Source organism: Bacillus rossius, chromosome 3 (genome assembly GCF_032445375.1).
Source record: "Bacillus rossius redtenbacheri isolate Brsri chromosome 3, Brsri_v3, whole genome shotgun sequence".
Classification (NCBI taxonomy): Eukaryota; Metazoa; Arthropoda; class Insecta; order Phasmatodea; family Bacillidae; genus Bacillus; species Bacillus rossius.
Genome location: NC_086332.1, coordinates 36,724,173 through 36,741,968, shown reverse-complemented (window position 1 = coordinate 36,741,968; position 17,796 = coordinate 36,724,173). Strand labels below are relative to the sequence as shown.

The 17,796-nt window shown below is 34.3% G+C and overlaps 1 protein-coding gene across 1 annotated transcript in view; it reads left to right on the top strand.

The window, feature by feature from the left end:
- The window catches only part of LOC134530526 (NBAS subunit of NRZ tethering complex-like), a 91,223-nt gene that overhangs the window by 10,855 nt on the left and 62,572 nt on the right, over positions 1 to 17,796 (top strand). Inside the window, exons 7-15 of the mRNA XM_063365422.1 lie at positions 5,944 to 6,099; positions 8,473 to 8,570; positions 9,219 to 9,360; positions 10,220 to 10,429; positions 11,421 to 11,621; positions 13,440 to 13,565; positions 14,578 to 14,713; positions 15,161 to 15,249; positions 17,618 to 17,710. Of these exons, the coding sequence (XP_063221492.1) occupies positions 5,944 to 6,099; positions 8,473 to 8,570; positions 9,219 to 9,360; positions 10,220 to 10,429; positions 11,421 to 11,621; positions 13,440 to 13,565; positions 14,578 to 14,713; positions 15,161 to 15,249; positions 17,618 to 17,710 (1,251 nt within the window). The remainder of the gene's footprint in view (positions 1 to 5,943; positions 6,100 to 8,472; positions 8,571 to 9,218; positions 9,361 to 10,219; positions 10,430 to 11,420; positions 11,622 to 13,439; positions 13,566 to 14,577; positions 14,714 to 15,160; positions 15,250 to 17,617; positions 17,711 to 17,796) is intronic.

Genomic DNA, 17,796 nt, shown 5'->3' with positions numbered 1-17,796 from the left:
AATCATTTACTGACTGGAACCTTCGGCATGATGTGGGGGGGGGGAACCTCTGCCACGTTAATATCTCTAGAAGAGACTTGGTTGTGCCTCGCACCTCACGCTCCAGAGCAGAGGGGTCAGCGTCTGCTAAGGCAAGACTGAATATTTGGTTTGAATTTTACTTTTAAGAGAGTTTCACAGGTGTGTATTATTTCACTTATTTGTACTATTTTTATATTTTTATTTCCTGCGTGATAATTCTGGTTTCATGTTAATGTATTTGTTTGCTACCCTTGTCATAAAGTAATGATTGGCATTTAAAAGATAAAAAAGTATTCATTTTGAAAGGGAAAAAAGTTATTTTTTTGAAATTACAGTTGTATTTGTTTTAAATCATCACTCATATAATCAGGTTTAATGAAATTAGTGTTTAAGGACCAAATGCATATTTTTGACCTTGTACACCTCGGTGACATGGGTACACATCGTTTGCCCTACAGGCGTTTGCCCTAAACGTAGGGCAAATGCCTGTAGGGCAAACGACTTTAGGGCAAATGCCGTTTAGTGCAAACGACTGTAGGGCAAACGCCGGCAAGCACTTATGTTTTGGATTAACGAAACCACACCAACTTTTAGGGCAGACGCCTGTAGGGCAAATGCCTGTAGGGCAAACGACTGTCGAAAAACTTCTTTTAGGGCAAACGCCTGTAGGGCAAATGCCGGAGCCTGGTCCGAATGGGATTATCAAACATTTTGTGTAAACGCCTTTAGGGCAAATGCCTGTAGGGCAAACGCCTGTAGGGCAAATGCCTTTAGGGCAAACGCCTGTAGGGCAAATGACTTTAGGGTAAATGAAGTTTAGGTTATTTTGGGTAATGTAGGTTTTTTCAATTATGTATCGATTCAAACAGTGTTCTTGTAGTTTATATTTCCTCCGCAGGTGGCAGTACCTCAATAAATGTTTTCCCTCTAAATGCAAAGTTTACAAAAAAGTCGCTAGATGGCACTTATGTAAGCCTATATCGAGGTTTGGTGGGAATTCGTTTGGTATGAACTCCTAGATTCACCAACAGATGGTTCCCTGCGCTAAGTTCAATGTTATCGAATATTTTTTCTGTAAAATATTTCGGAACATAAGGTGATGTAAGGTCTTCGACCAAAAAAAAAATCGTATGATAAAAAAAAACAGTATTGGCGATTTAACAAAAATATCGTTGGAAAAAGGTTCAAATTTTTTCCCGAGGCTTTGCTTATTTCAATTTCAGCTGTCAGACGTGCATTACGCTATCATTACTTAAAATATTACGAGCATATAGGTAAATAATGCGAATACTAGCTGTTAAACATTTTCTTAATTAGCATAATAGTATTAATGCGGTTAAACTCCTACATATTGTTCATACTATTTTATTCCGTAATGTGTACACTACACAACATACAGCTGAAGTACACAATGAAGAAGTATTCCAGTTCGTTTTGTTCTGGGGTTTCCATAATTTGCATTAATTACCTCAAAATCATATTCACCCCTTTTTAACCTCTTAGCGATTGCATTTCACTAAATGATTATAGTTTGATTACTAGTGTTTAAGTCTTTATTATTACTAACATTTCTTTTCTTTATATTTAGTTATTTTAAAAAATATATATACTTATAACCCTTTTTCACAGCTTATGGCTTGAATTCCACTAAATGGAAAAATTGTGGTTGGTAGAATTAGTATGTTTATTATTGGTGGTCAATATCTTTTCTTATAATAGATTATTTTCACAGATAAAACTTTTATTTTAAAACCATATATAGGTACCCCTTTCACCTCTTTAGGGGTTGAAATTTGCAAAATGATAAAATTTTTGTTGGTAGTTTTTGAATGTTTATTATTAGTACCCATGGTATTTTACTGCGCGTTATTAGATTCGGAGATATAATTACTCAATTTTCAAACCATATTTATCCCTTTTTCACCCATTGGGGTTGAATTTCTAAATATGATGATTTTGTTGTTTATAGTTTTTGTGTGTTTATTATTGGTTCCCATTATATTTTGTAAAACTTTATTAAATTCAAAGATATGATTATAATCATGAACACAATTTTCACCCCTTTTTAACCGCTTAGGGGTTGAATTTAGTAATTAAAATTTCTCGGTTATTAGTTCCAGTAAGTTACGTTTATTATTGGTACCAAATATCTTTCATTTTGCTACATTAAATTTGGAGATTCAATTGTTAATCTTAAAACCATATTTACCCTTTTTTCACCCCTTTAGGGGTGGAATTCCGCAATTTCATATAGCATAGTATATACGATATCCGAAGACCTTTGTTTGAAAAAAAAATTATCAAAATACCACCAGTAGTTTTCAATTGATGCCGGAACAGAAATACAGACAAATAGACAAACATAAAAAAAATTAAAAAACTATATTTTCCAGTTCACAATAACGTAAATAGGCGTTTAATAGTTGTTTCGTCAGTACTTTTGTATAGACTTTTCATCTCGAAAATAGATAATCTATAGATTTGTTAGCCGAGGTAATTTCCCATGTTACAAGAGGTAAACAAGCTGTGTAACCTGACAGACACAAAACAAAAATTAATAAATAATATTGATACCTGAAAAGAAAAATTAAACAAAATTACTAAGTTAAGTATTAATTGTGAAGCATACGTTATTAATAATAAAAATAAGAAAAACATAATAAGTAATTACTTATGTATATAGCGCCTATCTGAATTGTCAAAATGCATTAGTAGTGATGATGGTTAATGTGCGAATAATAAACTCAAAGCGTTAAATTATATGTTCGTTTATACAACATTAATACTTTATATATTGTTAAATATATTTTTTACTCGATATTTGACGGTTATGTTCCGAGAAAGACAACTGTCAACTCCGTTGTATTGTTATTTAATGCGTTACATTATGTCCTTAGAGGGAGAAGGGGAAGGGGAAGAAAAGAAGGCACATAAAAAAGAAAAAAAGCGCATATTTGAATTCCTCATACAAATACTTTCGTTGCAACAATGCAAAAAAGTTAACTGCTTTCATATGAATGTGACATATTGTTGGGCCGGTATCAACTACAGTCTATCAGTTTATACCGATCCATATTGTTTACGATTCAAATGAGTATGACACGGAAACAAAATGTAAAAGGACAAAAAAAAAATACAGCCTTTAACTTCAAAGCTTTTGTGAGGTTAATTACTTTCGATTTATCTAAGTCACGCTATTTATGTGTCGAAAGAAACTTGAGATGGATAATAAGTTACCTAGTATGAACTGTAGTAATTATACTTCACATACATGGGTAAAAGGAGGGGGAAGGGTACTGTCTTCCAATTAACCGAAAATTTTGAGTTTGTTAGTAACAAACCTGCCTTATATGCGACAAAATATATTCATATTTAATAACAAATATTAAAACATAAGTTACAAATAAAATTAAATTTTATAAAATATCGGGAAATTTTGAAACTAGCCCACGCAATTAGTAATAATAATATTCAACACATGATAGTAATCAATCACTTGCATATATATAAATATAAACAAATAATATTATGTTATATATAAGACATTTTCCGAACAATCACAGAAATTTCCAAATGTCGTCCCTACCACACTTAATTAAGCAAATCTCTGCCTAGTATGCCTACTAAGGAATACCCTAAAAACTATTAATTTGAAACATTTGTGTAACTTTATACATATATTCTTATAAAAATAATTACAAATCGCGGTAATAAATAATTTTAGTAATAGTGTCCATTAATAATAACGAAATAAAAACAAGTGAAGCACTGCTTTCTGCGAGTGGGATTTGATGACAATGGTTTCAAGCTCAATGCTAAACCGCCCTAGCTCTCAATACTAGGCTGCCGGGTAGGGCCTACATAAGTATCGCAATAGGGCATTCATCACATAGCACATAAATAAAATTTTAAGGAGTGAACTCTTTCAGCAGCATACACGAAAACACCTTTTCTATTACGTAATCGCATATCACTATAAATACGGCTGAGAAACCATACAATTACCATGTTATGTGTACTAAGGTTGTACACAAATTGATGTTTTTTTTTATTCATAAACCATGTCAAAATATGAAACTAAACTAATAAAAACTACAAGTCATTTGTACGATTTCAAAGACGACACGTAGACAACATGGCATACACTGCGCGCTCAAAAATAAAACTGTCATTGCAATCTAGAAGTCTAGAAGTCTTTCCAGCACAGCATGAACATAGCAATGAGACAAAACAAAAATAACAAATAACGTATTTATTTATTAAACATAGGTGATGGTGAAAAGACGTCACTTGCTCCTACTAAGTTATGAATATCATATTTTCCAGTAAATTCTGTTTGTTTAATTGTTTTGAAAATATATTAACTAAAATTGCACTTTTTTTGCGAATATGCTGATTCATTAGCATCTGAAACAGAGTTATAATTAATGATCTTTCTTTGTGTATTATACTTTTACGTAATTCATTATTGTACATTCCACGACATATCAAAATCGTTCCTAGTTTACACTCATACCTATGACATTAATTCAAATATTGTGGCAATATGGATGAATTAATTAAATGCATTTTGAAAAGTTGTACATTTCATTGGCTGTCACACATTAAATCAGTCTTTTATTATACTTCACTTGTTCCCATAAAACTTATTAGGGGTTAAGCTATAGATGGTCTGGGCGAATTAGCAAAATATGCACACTCTCGATGGAAGTATTTTCACCGCATTCTACAAACATATTAATAAAACGACAGATTCAGTTGGGCACATGTTATATAAAAATTGAAAATAGGCATGAAGGTCTCAAAGGCTATTTTAACAGTAACTTTTAAACACTGAAAATGTTTTTATAAATGCATATGTATAATCCTCTGCCTTAAATTATTTTAGGGTCATCGTTTTTTGGACGACTTCAAGTGAAAATTCCAGCAGGCAAGGATAATAAAATTTTGTAAGCTCCTTTTGCTAACGGTTTTTTTTATATAGCAGCAATATTAAATTAAGTTAATTTGTTCGCTAGTCACCCCCCCCCCCCCCCCCCCCAAGAATGGAAAATATTAAATCATCAACATCTCTGTTAAAAAATGATTTAAAAAATACAATCCAGTCACTGAGATTGGCGCACCATCTGTTGTAAGTAAGGTTCAATTACCAGCTACATTCTTAGACTTCAACGTTGGGAAAGCAAACCGTATGTGCTGCCATCTAATTTGTGAATTTTGTACTTTGTACTCATTTGGAGAATGGTTCCAACATTTGTCAACAGGGGCGACACACGTAAGGACATCTATCTTCGAAACGGTTCGTAGGGCAAACGCCTGTAGGGCAAACGACTTTAGGGCAAACGCCGGCAAGCATTCATTTTCGGATTATTGAAAATTCGCAAACTTTTAGGACAAACGCCTGTAGGGCAAACGCCTGTAGGGCAAACGACTGTCGAAAAACTTCTTTTAGGGCAAACGCCTTTAGGGCAAATGCCGGAGCTTGGTCCGAATGTGATTATCAAAAATTTTGTGCATACGCCTTTAGGGCAAACGCCTGTAGGGCAAACGCCTGTAGGGCAAACGCCTGTAGGGCAAACGACTTTAGGACAAACGCCTTTAAGGCAAACGCTTTTAGGGCAAACGCCTGTTTGGAATTAGGAATGCGAGAATATGCTTCAAAAATGCGTTTAGGGCAAACGCCTGTAGGGCAAACGACGCACTCCCGGTGACATCATCAGAGCCTGAATTTGCCACTCCGAATGTGATCAAAATGCAGTTTGTCTGCAAAGACCATGGCTGTTGTGATGAATGAATTGATTCAAGTTCGAACAGCATTGTAGTGTCTCCCTCCCAAACTCAGGGCCTAGAAAATTTTGTATGATAGTGCTGAGTTAGTGATAATATTTCAACTTACCTATGACTTTTGATGGACTTCAACAGGGTTTTGGCAGCAGTATGGGCCTGTCGGCGTGGCGTCTCCTGAATGACCACCCGTACTACCGCCCAGCGCTGTCGCTGGACGAAGAGGATGCTATCGCCCAGGCTCAGCGTAGTCTTTGGAACTGGGTGCCTCTGGTGGGCAGGAAGAACAACAAAGTACGGACCTAAAACTGTAGAGAAGTGTTAATGTGTGTTGTCCCTTAGCGGTTTTTGAGTTATGCTTGCTCCTCACTAAGGCTTCTGAGAAATAGATGCTGGTAGAGTCGGTGTTGGATTATATTTACAAATTTGGATAATTCAGGGGACATACAGGTAACAAAAGTCAAGAAAAAGTCTTTAAAATAGTTTAACGGTGCTGGACGTCGCAGCATTTTGCTAACTTTCTATTTGTTGTGACACCTCACTTTTGTTCATAGTCAAACTTTGAGTATAAACAGTTGGTTACTATCCATTTAAATCATGGGGAAATCATCTCTTAAAAGGTTTTAGCTTTTAACATAAAAATATTGTCTTGCAAAGAGATCTTTTTTTGTATTACGTTTAAATTTGCTTATTATATACAAAAATTATTATCGATGGTTCAAATCCCAATTTACTCGGATCCGCTTCTTGAATTTGAATCCAAGAGAGCATCTCAATTCTAAATCTAAGTGTCAAGGGTTAAAAAGAAAATAATGTAAAATAAATGAATATATTAACTATGGTGTTGAAACATTCTACCTTTAAATGGTTGTTTCACCAACTATGTTTCCAGAATCAGTACATATTGTAATTTTATTTATATAATTACATTTTAAAAATAAAATTTCTAGGGCAATGGTAACAGGATAGGTATGAAGGAAAAAAATGACCTAGTAAACTTCAGAGTAATCAGTTTTTAATTTTGTAATTTGTTTCCTCTAATATTTTTCTTCAAATATTTCTTCCTAGAATATTGAATCCTTTGAATACTAAGGATTTGATAGTATTTCAGGATTTGACTGACCATCCTTAAAAATTATCCTATGTTATATTAAAAAGTTGCAAAAAACTATCACAAGGTATTGAAAAAGCCTTGAAATTGATATACGAAGTTTTGTAGACTCCATGTTATTGAAACTCGTCACCATACTCGAACTAACATTCCTGCTTATTTCTTTGTCATCCTCACAGTGTGAATATCTCACACTAAATACTTTCCTGTATTATATCTAACACACATAGTTTCTGTTTTCTTTTTGATTCTTCGTGCTTCATCATTTTTTTTTATTTTTTGAAGTGAAACTTCTTTGGGTGCGATGAGGGTAAAATTTCAAAGCTGAATTTTATTTCAACATTTTCGTGAAGCATTGTTGTAAAATGTTTCTGATGCGAAAAAGACAAGAGCATAGGTACTTGACCAAAGAGTTATAAGAGCACTATGCTGTGCTGTATACGTTGCTGGGCTTGTTATTGCTCTCTTTGTGCGATGATTCGTCCCCTGTCAAAAAAAAATAGAACCGAGAGAGAAAGTTGAACAAAAGAATAAGACAGAGAAACTGCACATGCGCTTGTTTCAGAAAATAGATATAGGTATCCTAAACAGTCAGCTGTGAATGCCTTGAATTTTATATTTGCTAGCAGCGTGCTCAATTTCTCCTTGTTCAACCAGCAGCGTAGAGAGCGCTGTTGAGACAGTCCTTGCATTTTCCCTATAGATAGCTCTACCTGTTATGAATTTCGTATTTCGTTCAGAGATTTGGCGTGTTCCAAATGGCAGAATTTTTTGAAGAAATAGTAACATGCACAGTTTTTCATTATGGTGTGAGTATTTCAACAATGAGTAATATTTATTGTTAATTTCCTGAGCAGGTATTTCGAAGTGAGTAATAAATATGTTAATTCATGTTTATTAATTTATTTTAATTCTAATCAATCTTCTAGTAATTACAAAAAAGTCTTGATTTCTTAAATACAGGAAAAATTAATGAAAGTCAAAACACCGTGTGCTGAGTTATTTTCAAAAAATTGTCATTTATCTCTCTCTCTTTCTCTTTCTCTCTCTCTTTCTCTCTCTTCCCAACTCCCTTTTTTTGAGTTGTGATTTGAATTGCCAAAGAAGTTTCATTTCTATCACGTGTACTGAGTTACTTGTGCACTTTTTTTTACTAATGCTCTCATATTCATCTGCGTGTCATGCTGCCCCAGAGATCTAACACAGGAATTCTGTTTACACTTGTTCCTGGTGTGCGGTTCCCTTCTAATGCCCCATGTCTGCACACAGCTTGCCAGTATTGACCCTTAGTTTAGTGCCTCCATTCTCATCTAGAGTACCGGCTATAGTTAGTTGTTTGGTAAATGTTGTTTGTCTCAATTCCAGCTATTGCAGATGGGTCCAATGGCAACATCCGCTAAAATAATTTCTGATACTTTCTGGCTCTGAAATGCATAGAGACTGATTAAGAAGTGTGTATAGTATTTGTTAATTGATGCTGGTATGTATTTGATAAACAGCTGTAGATTTAAAACCTTCTTAGCAATGCTACCTGTTTGTTCATATTTTTGTTCTAGAGCATTATTTTCAAAATGAAGATATCGCCTAATGGCTCCCTTCTCGCATGCCTGCATTCCTGTGGCAGCATTTCGTTATGGCATTTGCCAGCCATTAGGTAAGCTAAATCAGTTATTGTCATTTATTTACCGCAAATGGGATTTATACGTTTTGTGTCCATCAGTAAAAGAATAAACTTTGTCTGAAGAACATCAGCCATATTCATGGTCATAGCTTCTTACGTTCTTACGTCTTTTCAGGCACTAGACAATAACGGCAGCTCCAAGGAAACTGCGATAGCACAGACTGTTGCAATCCACTAGCAATAATTGTAAGAGATTTAGCTTTTATTTTTTCTTCTAATTTTTACGTTTTGAAATAAGATTGGTGACCCACAACCCCAAATTAAAAAAGAAAATACTTCAACCATAACTTCAGGACTCCAAAGTACTAATTAAGGCATTTGTGTGTTTAAAATTGCCTGCTGGATTGACATTCCCACATGCCTACATGCCTTTCATAATCAGTGCACCTTTAGCATCAGTTCAAAGGCTGGCTTGATCTTTATCATCTGTGGAATCATTCCGTCTATGTTTAATCAAGCTTGTAATGGCCCTGGGATGTAAAAATGCTACTTATTCAGCTCGGAACAACAAGGAGAACTTACACAGCTCTGCTGAGGTGAATTACGCAAAGATTTAGATTAGGTAGAGTGAGTGAAGGCAAGATAATACTTGTATTAGCCCAATGGTTACATGTGTTTTAGGTTATTCAAGTTCTGGAGGCTGTACGAACAGCCGTGTTACAATGCGGTGAACCCACAGGCAGACAAGCAGACGTACAGAGTTGTAACGGGCGATGTTGACTCTGAATTCTATCCCGTCGACATTAACTGGTGGGCTGACCAGGTTTGTGGAAAAAGAGTGGAAAGACCACAACTGGAACTAATTTAGAAATAATTATAAGATATTTTTCTAATGAACTTAGATTTTTAAAATTCTAGGGAAAGAAATACCTTTAGAACTTAGTATTTGTAAATTAGATGATAGCTCTCACGTAGGCAGGTCACACTGTATGGTATGGAAGTAATAGTGATTTTAATTTTTTTAGATTGTTTATTGTAAATTAAAATGGAGTTTGCACATTGTAGTTAAGTGTGAAATATGTAGAAATTATTTCCTGAATTAATGTTTATTCTCATTGTATGAGAGTAATACCATCTTTCATTTCTTGTGCTGTGTTCTATTCCAAATATCAACACTATTATAGACAATCAGCAGCAAGAAATGAACCTTTGCCATATAGTAGAATTATTTGTAGGGGGAATGTAACTCATAAGTACTTCATGACAAACAATTATGGATCCAGGGTTTCGGAAAAATAATTGTCCTTATTCCATGTCTGATGTTGCATGTATGAAGTCATGTTTTTTTATTAATGGTGCATTTACATACTTCATCCACATAACTGCACTTTGGTGTCTAATTAATTTTCTTTAATTCTGAATAAATACGTTCTAGAAGCCTTTATATGTGTTTAAAATATTTTTTTTTTTTTTTTTCATTTAAAACATTGGTTTTATTACAGTTAAGTTTTCACTACTTTGGCTAACTTATACTTTATATTTAAATAAACAGTAGTTTTAAAACTGGAACACTTAACGAGTAAATCTTGAATAAAACCGTTAAGTCGGTGCGTGTAATCTGAAAAAACCGTATCTGCCTGAGCGTGGGTGCATCTTGCGGGATGTGTGTTGGTGCTGCGCAGGCCATCATCGTGGCCCGGTTCTCCGGGGCTTTGAGCGTGTACTCGGTGACCAACCTGCGCAACCTGCTGGGGGAGTCGCCCGAGTTCCTGGCGGGCCAGCCGCGCGTGTCGGCCGTGTGCGGCGACCAGGGCTTCCTTGGGCTCGAGTGCGAGGCTGTCCTCACCACCAAGAAGTGGCTCTGCGAAGACGACAGCATCTGGGAGGCTAAGGTAATAGTCCACCGCTACCCCGCATTTATCGACAGCTTCAAGTTATTTGTATTTAGTACTAGAAATGTGTTGGGAAATTTTCGGGAAAAATAAATATAATTTTTCCGAAGGAAAAAAATTGTTTAATTTACCAACTTAATTTATAGAATTTAATATAGGTTGATATTACTTTATACAATGATTTATTTTCTGCAGATTGGTAAGTGCTGTTATTCCTCTCAGTTGTTAGCATGAGTTCTACCCATCTCTCAAGTGGTAAGCGAGCCATTATGTTGTTAAGAAATACCAAATGTATATTTAATTTGGTTCTTTTTTTTTATATAAAATGTTTATAAAATTTAAATTTTTTTTGCGAAAGTATAACTATATGAAGAATTTTCCTGGTTACGCAGAAAATTTTCTGGTAAGTTTACTCTAAACTTTTCACAAAAATACTTTTTCCGGAAAACTAACAATTATATACCATTGCTTGCATGCTGTAATTTATAATTTTAGAAGAAAAATATTATTTGTTCTAACTATGTTGTATAAAATGTGTGTGCAAGAAAATTCAACGTGGTATAAAGTACCTTTGCAATAAGCAGTAAAAGTAAACACTTCAGTGTCAGTTGGGGCTGCTATTTGTAATTACGTAATTTGAAATTAATAATCATAGCATTTTTTCTCCCCCTTTTTCTAATATTCATTGGAAATATCATAAGCTTTTCTATGGTCCCATAGGTGTCATGGATAGGGAGACTTTACTATTAAAAAATGTAACTAAAAATGTTTGTCCTATATTGGGGCATTTGACTAATGTTTATACTGACTGGAAATTTGACAAGTGTTAAAATTGGTTTTAATCAGTTTCTGCTGAGATCAGAAGTAAGAAAAATAAGTTTTAATGATTTTATTTACGTCTATACGTGTATTTTATTTTGAGTATATAATGTGTGCACATACAAGTATTCTGCAAGGTAATTGTGTAATGTGTTTCTTGTCCACATACCAGGACAGCAGTGAGGAAGACGAAGAGGACACTGAGAAGGAATCTCTTCTGGACTGGAGCACTGCGCTCGTTCAGTCTGCCGTGTATTCGGTCACAGACATGGAGAGGTTCCAGCCCAAGAGGAAGCGCCCCAAAGTCCTGCTCAAGACGTACCGGCTGGTGGGCCTCAAGAAAACCACCCCGGAGGAACTGTATGCCAGAAAGGTAAGCAATCACTGTTGTTTACTGGACGACGACAAAATTAAATTTGAACTGTAAGGAACAGTGATTGTATCGCTACAACACTATTACGACACAAACAAAACATCTTGCCTACGATGACTCAGTGATGCAACTAAAGGTGACACATGTTGCCAACTGTGCCTGAAACAAATGCCCTGCTCCACAAGCATCATATTCCTTGGGCGGTGGTATTCAGTATTGCTCATGTGATTGTATGTCTACCAAAGATGTGTGTTTTTTTTTTTTGGCTTGTCTACTTTTTACTTTTATCTACATAACAATTTTTTCTCTTGTGTATTTGAACAAGTATTACGTTCATATCACTTAGAAGAAACTTGTAGCATTGCAGGACCCTGTCTTCCCAGCTCTAACGAGTATTTTTGAGTGGAATAATTATTGTGTTCTTTGTCATTATATGATTCAAGGTCAGAGTAACATTTTCTTTCACATTTGTATTTTATCATTCTGAATATTCTCGTAATTAAGTTTTATGTTGAATTATTTGTATTTAGAAAAGCTATGTAATTATGTTTTTAACAGTTTTCATTTTGTTTGCTTGGGTACTAATTTGTGGAAACATCTTTTTCAGTATTTATTTACTTCAATATGGTTTTTATGCCTGTATTTTACATTTGGGTTTATTTGGTAGCGATTGTGGTTCTAGAACATGGTGTATTGTGTTGCGGAAAGAAAGATGAGAGACAGGTGTGCGACACAGTGGCACCAATTTCCCAGATGTTTTTTCAGCTGCCAAGACATTCTGTCATTTTCTGTATCTATTCCTATGATGGCAAAGTCAGCAGGTGTTCACTCTCATGGGAAGCTGTAAATTGATCACGGTTTTGCACCAGCCACTTGGAAATAACTTTATATTTTGTATGTTTAATCTATTGCAAAAACACTTACATGTAAGTATAATGTATTTTATGTCATATTTTGTCTTTGTACAAGGAAGATGTGGTTGGTCGGTGAAGTCATATGGCTTCCTCCTACCTGTATGGCTGTCAGAGACAATTGCATCATCTTGCCACTTTTGTGTTCAATGTGAACGAAATAGGTCGCATTTGGCAGTGCCTCAAGTAAAATTAATTATGCATTAAGTGTCAAAACTTCCTAGCTGTGGTCCGGGCTGCACTGTCTATTAACTTTTTATTTCAGTAAGATGTCCGAAATAAACTAGAATTTTTGCGACCAGTCATGGTGATCAGCCCATGATGGGGCCTTTCTAATGTTTCAGCCGCTATCCTAAGAATATGTTTGTCCTCGGTTGTACCGTTTACGCCATGTGATTTCAGTACTTTTTTCTGTGATGTGATTGAATGTGAATATTCAGAACGTTTTCGGCATCATCTAAATTCATCAACATTCACTTTATGAGCAGGGTAAATTAATTTGTGTTGTTTGCTGTGGAAATGTTTGTAATCATCATGTAATGGCAACCACGTGTGTAAGTTCCAGAACAAAAATTAATTTCCATGTATTTAACTGGAATCTTTCTTCAGAAAATCATCCTAAATTCAGATCTGGAAAATTAACATCAAAAAATTTATGAAGTTCTCTGAACAATTACCTATTTAAAGTGGTAGAAATTATTTTCAAGAGTGTTTTGTCTTGTGCGGATCAGTTTGTCTTTTATCCGGGCACAAACTGAGACTTAATAAGCTACAATATTGAAATAATTAGCTGTAAAATGCCGCTAGCTATTGCTCAGTTGGTGTTGCAAACCCTTGTGTTTTTTACTACAGACTGTGAGCGAACATGTGTGGTAAATTTTGTATCATGTTCTTTCCTTCCCTGCAGATTGACAATGAAGAATACGCAGATGCACTGGAGCTGGCTCTAGCGTACAACCTGGACTGCGACCTGGTGTACCAGCGTCAGTGGCGAAACTCCAAGGTTTCAATTTCCACGATTCACGATTTCTTGGTAGGTTTACCCATTTGTTGTAATTGGTCTCTGAATTACAAGTTCTTGGGTGATCAAACTTTGCTTACTCATCTAAGATTTTTCTACAGATACGTATTTTTCGACTAAAGGTTTTATAAACTTCAGCAAGTTCAGATATTGCCACATGATTGCAGCGCTGGGCGAAAGTAAATACGAAATTACCTTATTTTTTTGAATGTAGGACGAGATTATAGTTTACAATATTGTTATAAAAGGGAGACACACTACTAGTTATCGAAGCTAGTATAGATTTTTTTTCTATATGGTACTACATAGTTTTGTGGAAAGAATATGTCACTCCAATGTGTTACTATAAATAGTAATATTTATAACCACTTAGGTGGGTTTCCAAGATGTCACTTCCAATTCATTGTTTGCAATGTACCGATTAAAAACATAATACAGAGAAGGTAAAAAAGGAATGTGTAGTGTTTGTGAGATGGAAGTAAAGTAAATGATAATAAATATAGTGTTACACCTCATTGACACTTTTTTCTTATACCATTTTTTCTCTCCCCTTGAGAAATGTAAAATAGGGGTTCTGCATTTATTTACTGTCCTTTGTGCAACAGCAGCATAATTACCACCAGATGTGTTCCTTCATTCAACAGCAACATAAGTACTGTCACATGTCGACCTGTCATAAGTCGAATAGCAGCTTTTTTCTCTTAACAACTCGTATAAGATTTTCATCTTATTTGTCAGAATATTTGATAGATTCATAACATTATATTTTAAACAGTATATTGTTATGAAAATGTGACCTTACAATAATAGTTATTAAAGTGGCTATTTCCAGAATGCGTAATTAGATTTGAAAATAAAATAAACTCAAATCCTGGCAACACTAGGAGTTGTATATACGTATCACATATTAGTTGTGCAATTTTTTTTAGTAGGAGAAACATGGAATATGGTTTTAGGGAAATAAGGGACTTTCACAGATTGTTTGTTAGTGTAATTCATTTTACTTGTGTGTTGCATGTTGCAGAGTAAAGTCAGGAAGCGGTCTTGGGTGCTGAAGGAGTGTATCGAGAGGGTGCCGGAGTCTTTGACAGCCACGAGAGAACTTCTCCAGTATGGTTTGCAAATCACGAACCTGGAGACACTGGTTGCAATTGGAGAAGGTTAATCATATCTAGTAATTAACTACTTTAAAATGAGTTGCCTGCTGATCTAATTGCACACTGTTTCTTCCCTTTTAGTTTTGACCTCAAGTGATATTAATTTTAGGTTTTAACTTTTTGAAATATTTTTCCATTCACATTATTTACGAGGTAGAATTGGGTAACCATTGCTGGTTGACATCTGAACACAGTGTAGTTCATAAAGTGCACCTTACTGAACCTCTTAAGTTTTTAGTGAGATCTAAATTGTATTAAAGACAGGTGGTTTTGTAAGAATGTGCATTGTAACTTCTTCCACCATCTTGTCAACTCTTAACCATTTGTCTTTCTCTCGCTAGTCCACCAAGCAAACACAACTCCTTGCATTATTATTTTTTTAGGAAAGAAAACACTAGATGTATAAATAATGCCATTTTTTTTCTGTTTTTCATGAAGTTGTGGTTACAGGAAGTGACGGTGGCCATTTTGTTCTTGCTGATGATGCTCCAGAACAAGATGATGCTAGAAAAAAAGTCGATAGCAACATTTTGGAAAAGGTAGGTTTGCAGTTGGAATTCAATTTTTATTCTCACATAGTAAATATGTTCAGTATATCTGAAATTTGAGACAAACTTTAATTGAAAATAATTTTTAACCTCAGACGAACACAAATCAGAGATATTCTGATACATCTAAAATAACCTGAGTCCAAAATGACCTGAATTCCAAGAGATCACAGATTAGTAACTTGAGATTACTTTAAGATGACCAAAAAATTTGGGCACTTGTAATATTGGTTGATTTCTGAGGTTAAAAAAAATCTGCTAGGCTGTAGTGCTCTACCTTTCATTTATTAGGCTGTATAAACCATAAATGAAGAGAGGTTGTTAAGTCCTCATTGTCTTTCTGAAATAAAAAGATCCTTTTTTTATCAGCAATTACCCTCTTTTATCGCATAATCGTCGCACACACGTATTCGTCGCACCTATATTTTTGGCCGTCAAAATAAAAACTTCTTGCTTAAACGTCGAATAATGTTTTTGGTCTAGCTATTAGATGCCAAGCGCTTTGAGTAGGTATATCTTCCGTATAAAATTATGTATTTTAAAGTATAAATCTAATATTTATTCGGACATTACCACTTACTTATTTAATTAACGGAAATACGAAGTTGTCTGACGTGTAAATTTTCTTTTAAAGACGTTTTTAAACGTTATTTTCTTTATCTGATCGTCTGCATCGCCGCGGTGTACCACTTATGAACATGTAGCCAGCGCGAGTTGGCATCATTCATGTTTGGTTATGTTGCTTCCCGTATAGAGCGCGCGCACGTAGTCGAATATCGATATCTCGCCAATTGCATGCAGCACGCGCACTCTCTGTCGAGTGCTGAGTTAACTACATTTGATAGTCCGCATTCTTTTGTGGAAAATGTGTACTATGGCAATAGTTATGCGTTAGTTCACGTCGCAGATTCAAGTGGCTTGCGTTCGCGTTACAGTTTAGGTTTTCTATTTAAAGTTGAAGAAAGGTTTTTGTTTAATGAATTATTAATATATATTGTTTGACGTGCTCTTGTATACTTCACCTTTTTTTTTTAAAAATAAACGTACTTTCCATTAACGGGTTTTTTATGAATAACTTTACCTAACAAAATTATTTTTTTTCGCATAATTGTCGCACCCCTACTTTTCAAACTTGATTTTAGGATCAAGTGTGCGACGATTATGCGATAAAACACGGTAATCTTTTTTGTTACAGTTGACTAGTAGCCCTGTTTCTTGTGACATGTCCTAAATTGGCGATACTAAATAACCTGCTCTTTATTTGTTGAAGAGTAAATTTGTAATCATAAGTTGGTAGCAGAAGGAAACTGTAAGAGTAAGAGTATTGACTTCACGGTTGCTTTGTTGTAGTCTATGCAGTCTTCCGGTAGCCATGATGTAGATAGCGTTGTGTTGTAATGTAGTTGTGAAATAAATATCTTCTAAGGGAAATGTTCGTACGCTTTTTCAATAAAATCAGGGTCAACATTATTTATACAATATTAAAAATGTTATTAAGTTTGTTTGCATATATAAGAAGTCATCAATATTAGAAGCCACATCATTTACATATATCAAAAAATTAATAATTAGTTTGCATAAAAAAATTGAATAAATTCAGTATTTGAGAATTTACATATGCAGCAGCAAAATTGGAATTGGTCAAATATAATTTGAATAAGTCCATTGCCACTATTATTGTAATAACGTGATTTAGCTGAAAATTTCTTGATCTGGAATGCCAAATCTTAACTTTATATGTCTACAGTACAGTATGTTACAAGTATACAAGTGTGTAGAATTCTTTACATCCGTTGATTTTTGTTATATTCTTGTATATTTTGTACATTAGATCTTGTTATGAATGTTTTCAACATGTTATTAGTTGTTATTGGGATAAAAAACTATTTTTTTGTGCAGGAAAATAATTTGTTTAAAGCTTTCTGGATTTTTTTAAAACTCTTCTTATAAGTATTGCAATAAAGTTAATTTTGTTGTTAAAAGAGCAGTTAAAATGCACAATGAAGGAAATAATTATTTTGGTATTGATTCCAAGGATAGAACAATGTATGGTACTAAAAACATTTTTACGGATATTATTTCAGTTCAGTTATTGGCACAAATGGATTAAAGGTTTCAGAATAATTCAGGTCGAGGTTTAGAGATGGAATGGATATTGGCTAAAAAAGTAAAGTTTAGTTTATGCGATTCTGTTAGCATTTTTTATAAACTTTTTGCTTTGCAATAGTGTTTGTATTTATATTTTTAAATTGTCAAAATGAATTTTTTTTTCTGTGAGTTTATTTTGGAGAACATTGCATATTTACTATACCTGCAACTGCATTTCATCCTTTCATATTTTTCTTTTTTTTAATTTTAGATTGATGTTAATGCATTGACAGAAGATCAGATGACACTTATTAAATACAGACAGAAACTTTTGCAGTACCTGGATAAACTGACAACATACGAGGTAAGAAGGTGCAATTTTATTAAATATATATTTTATATATAAAACTCAGCATTAAGATTAATTTGGAAACTCTCACTGCTTTATAT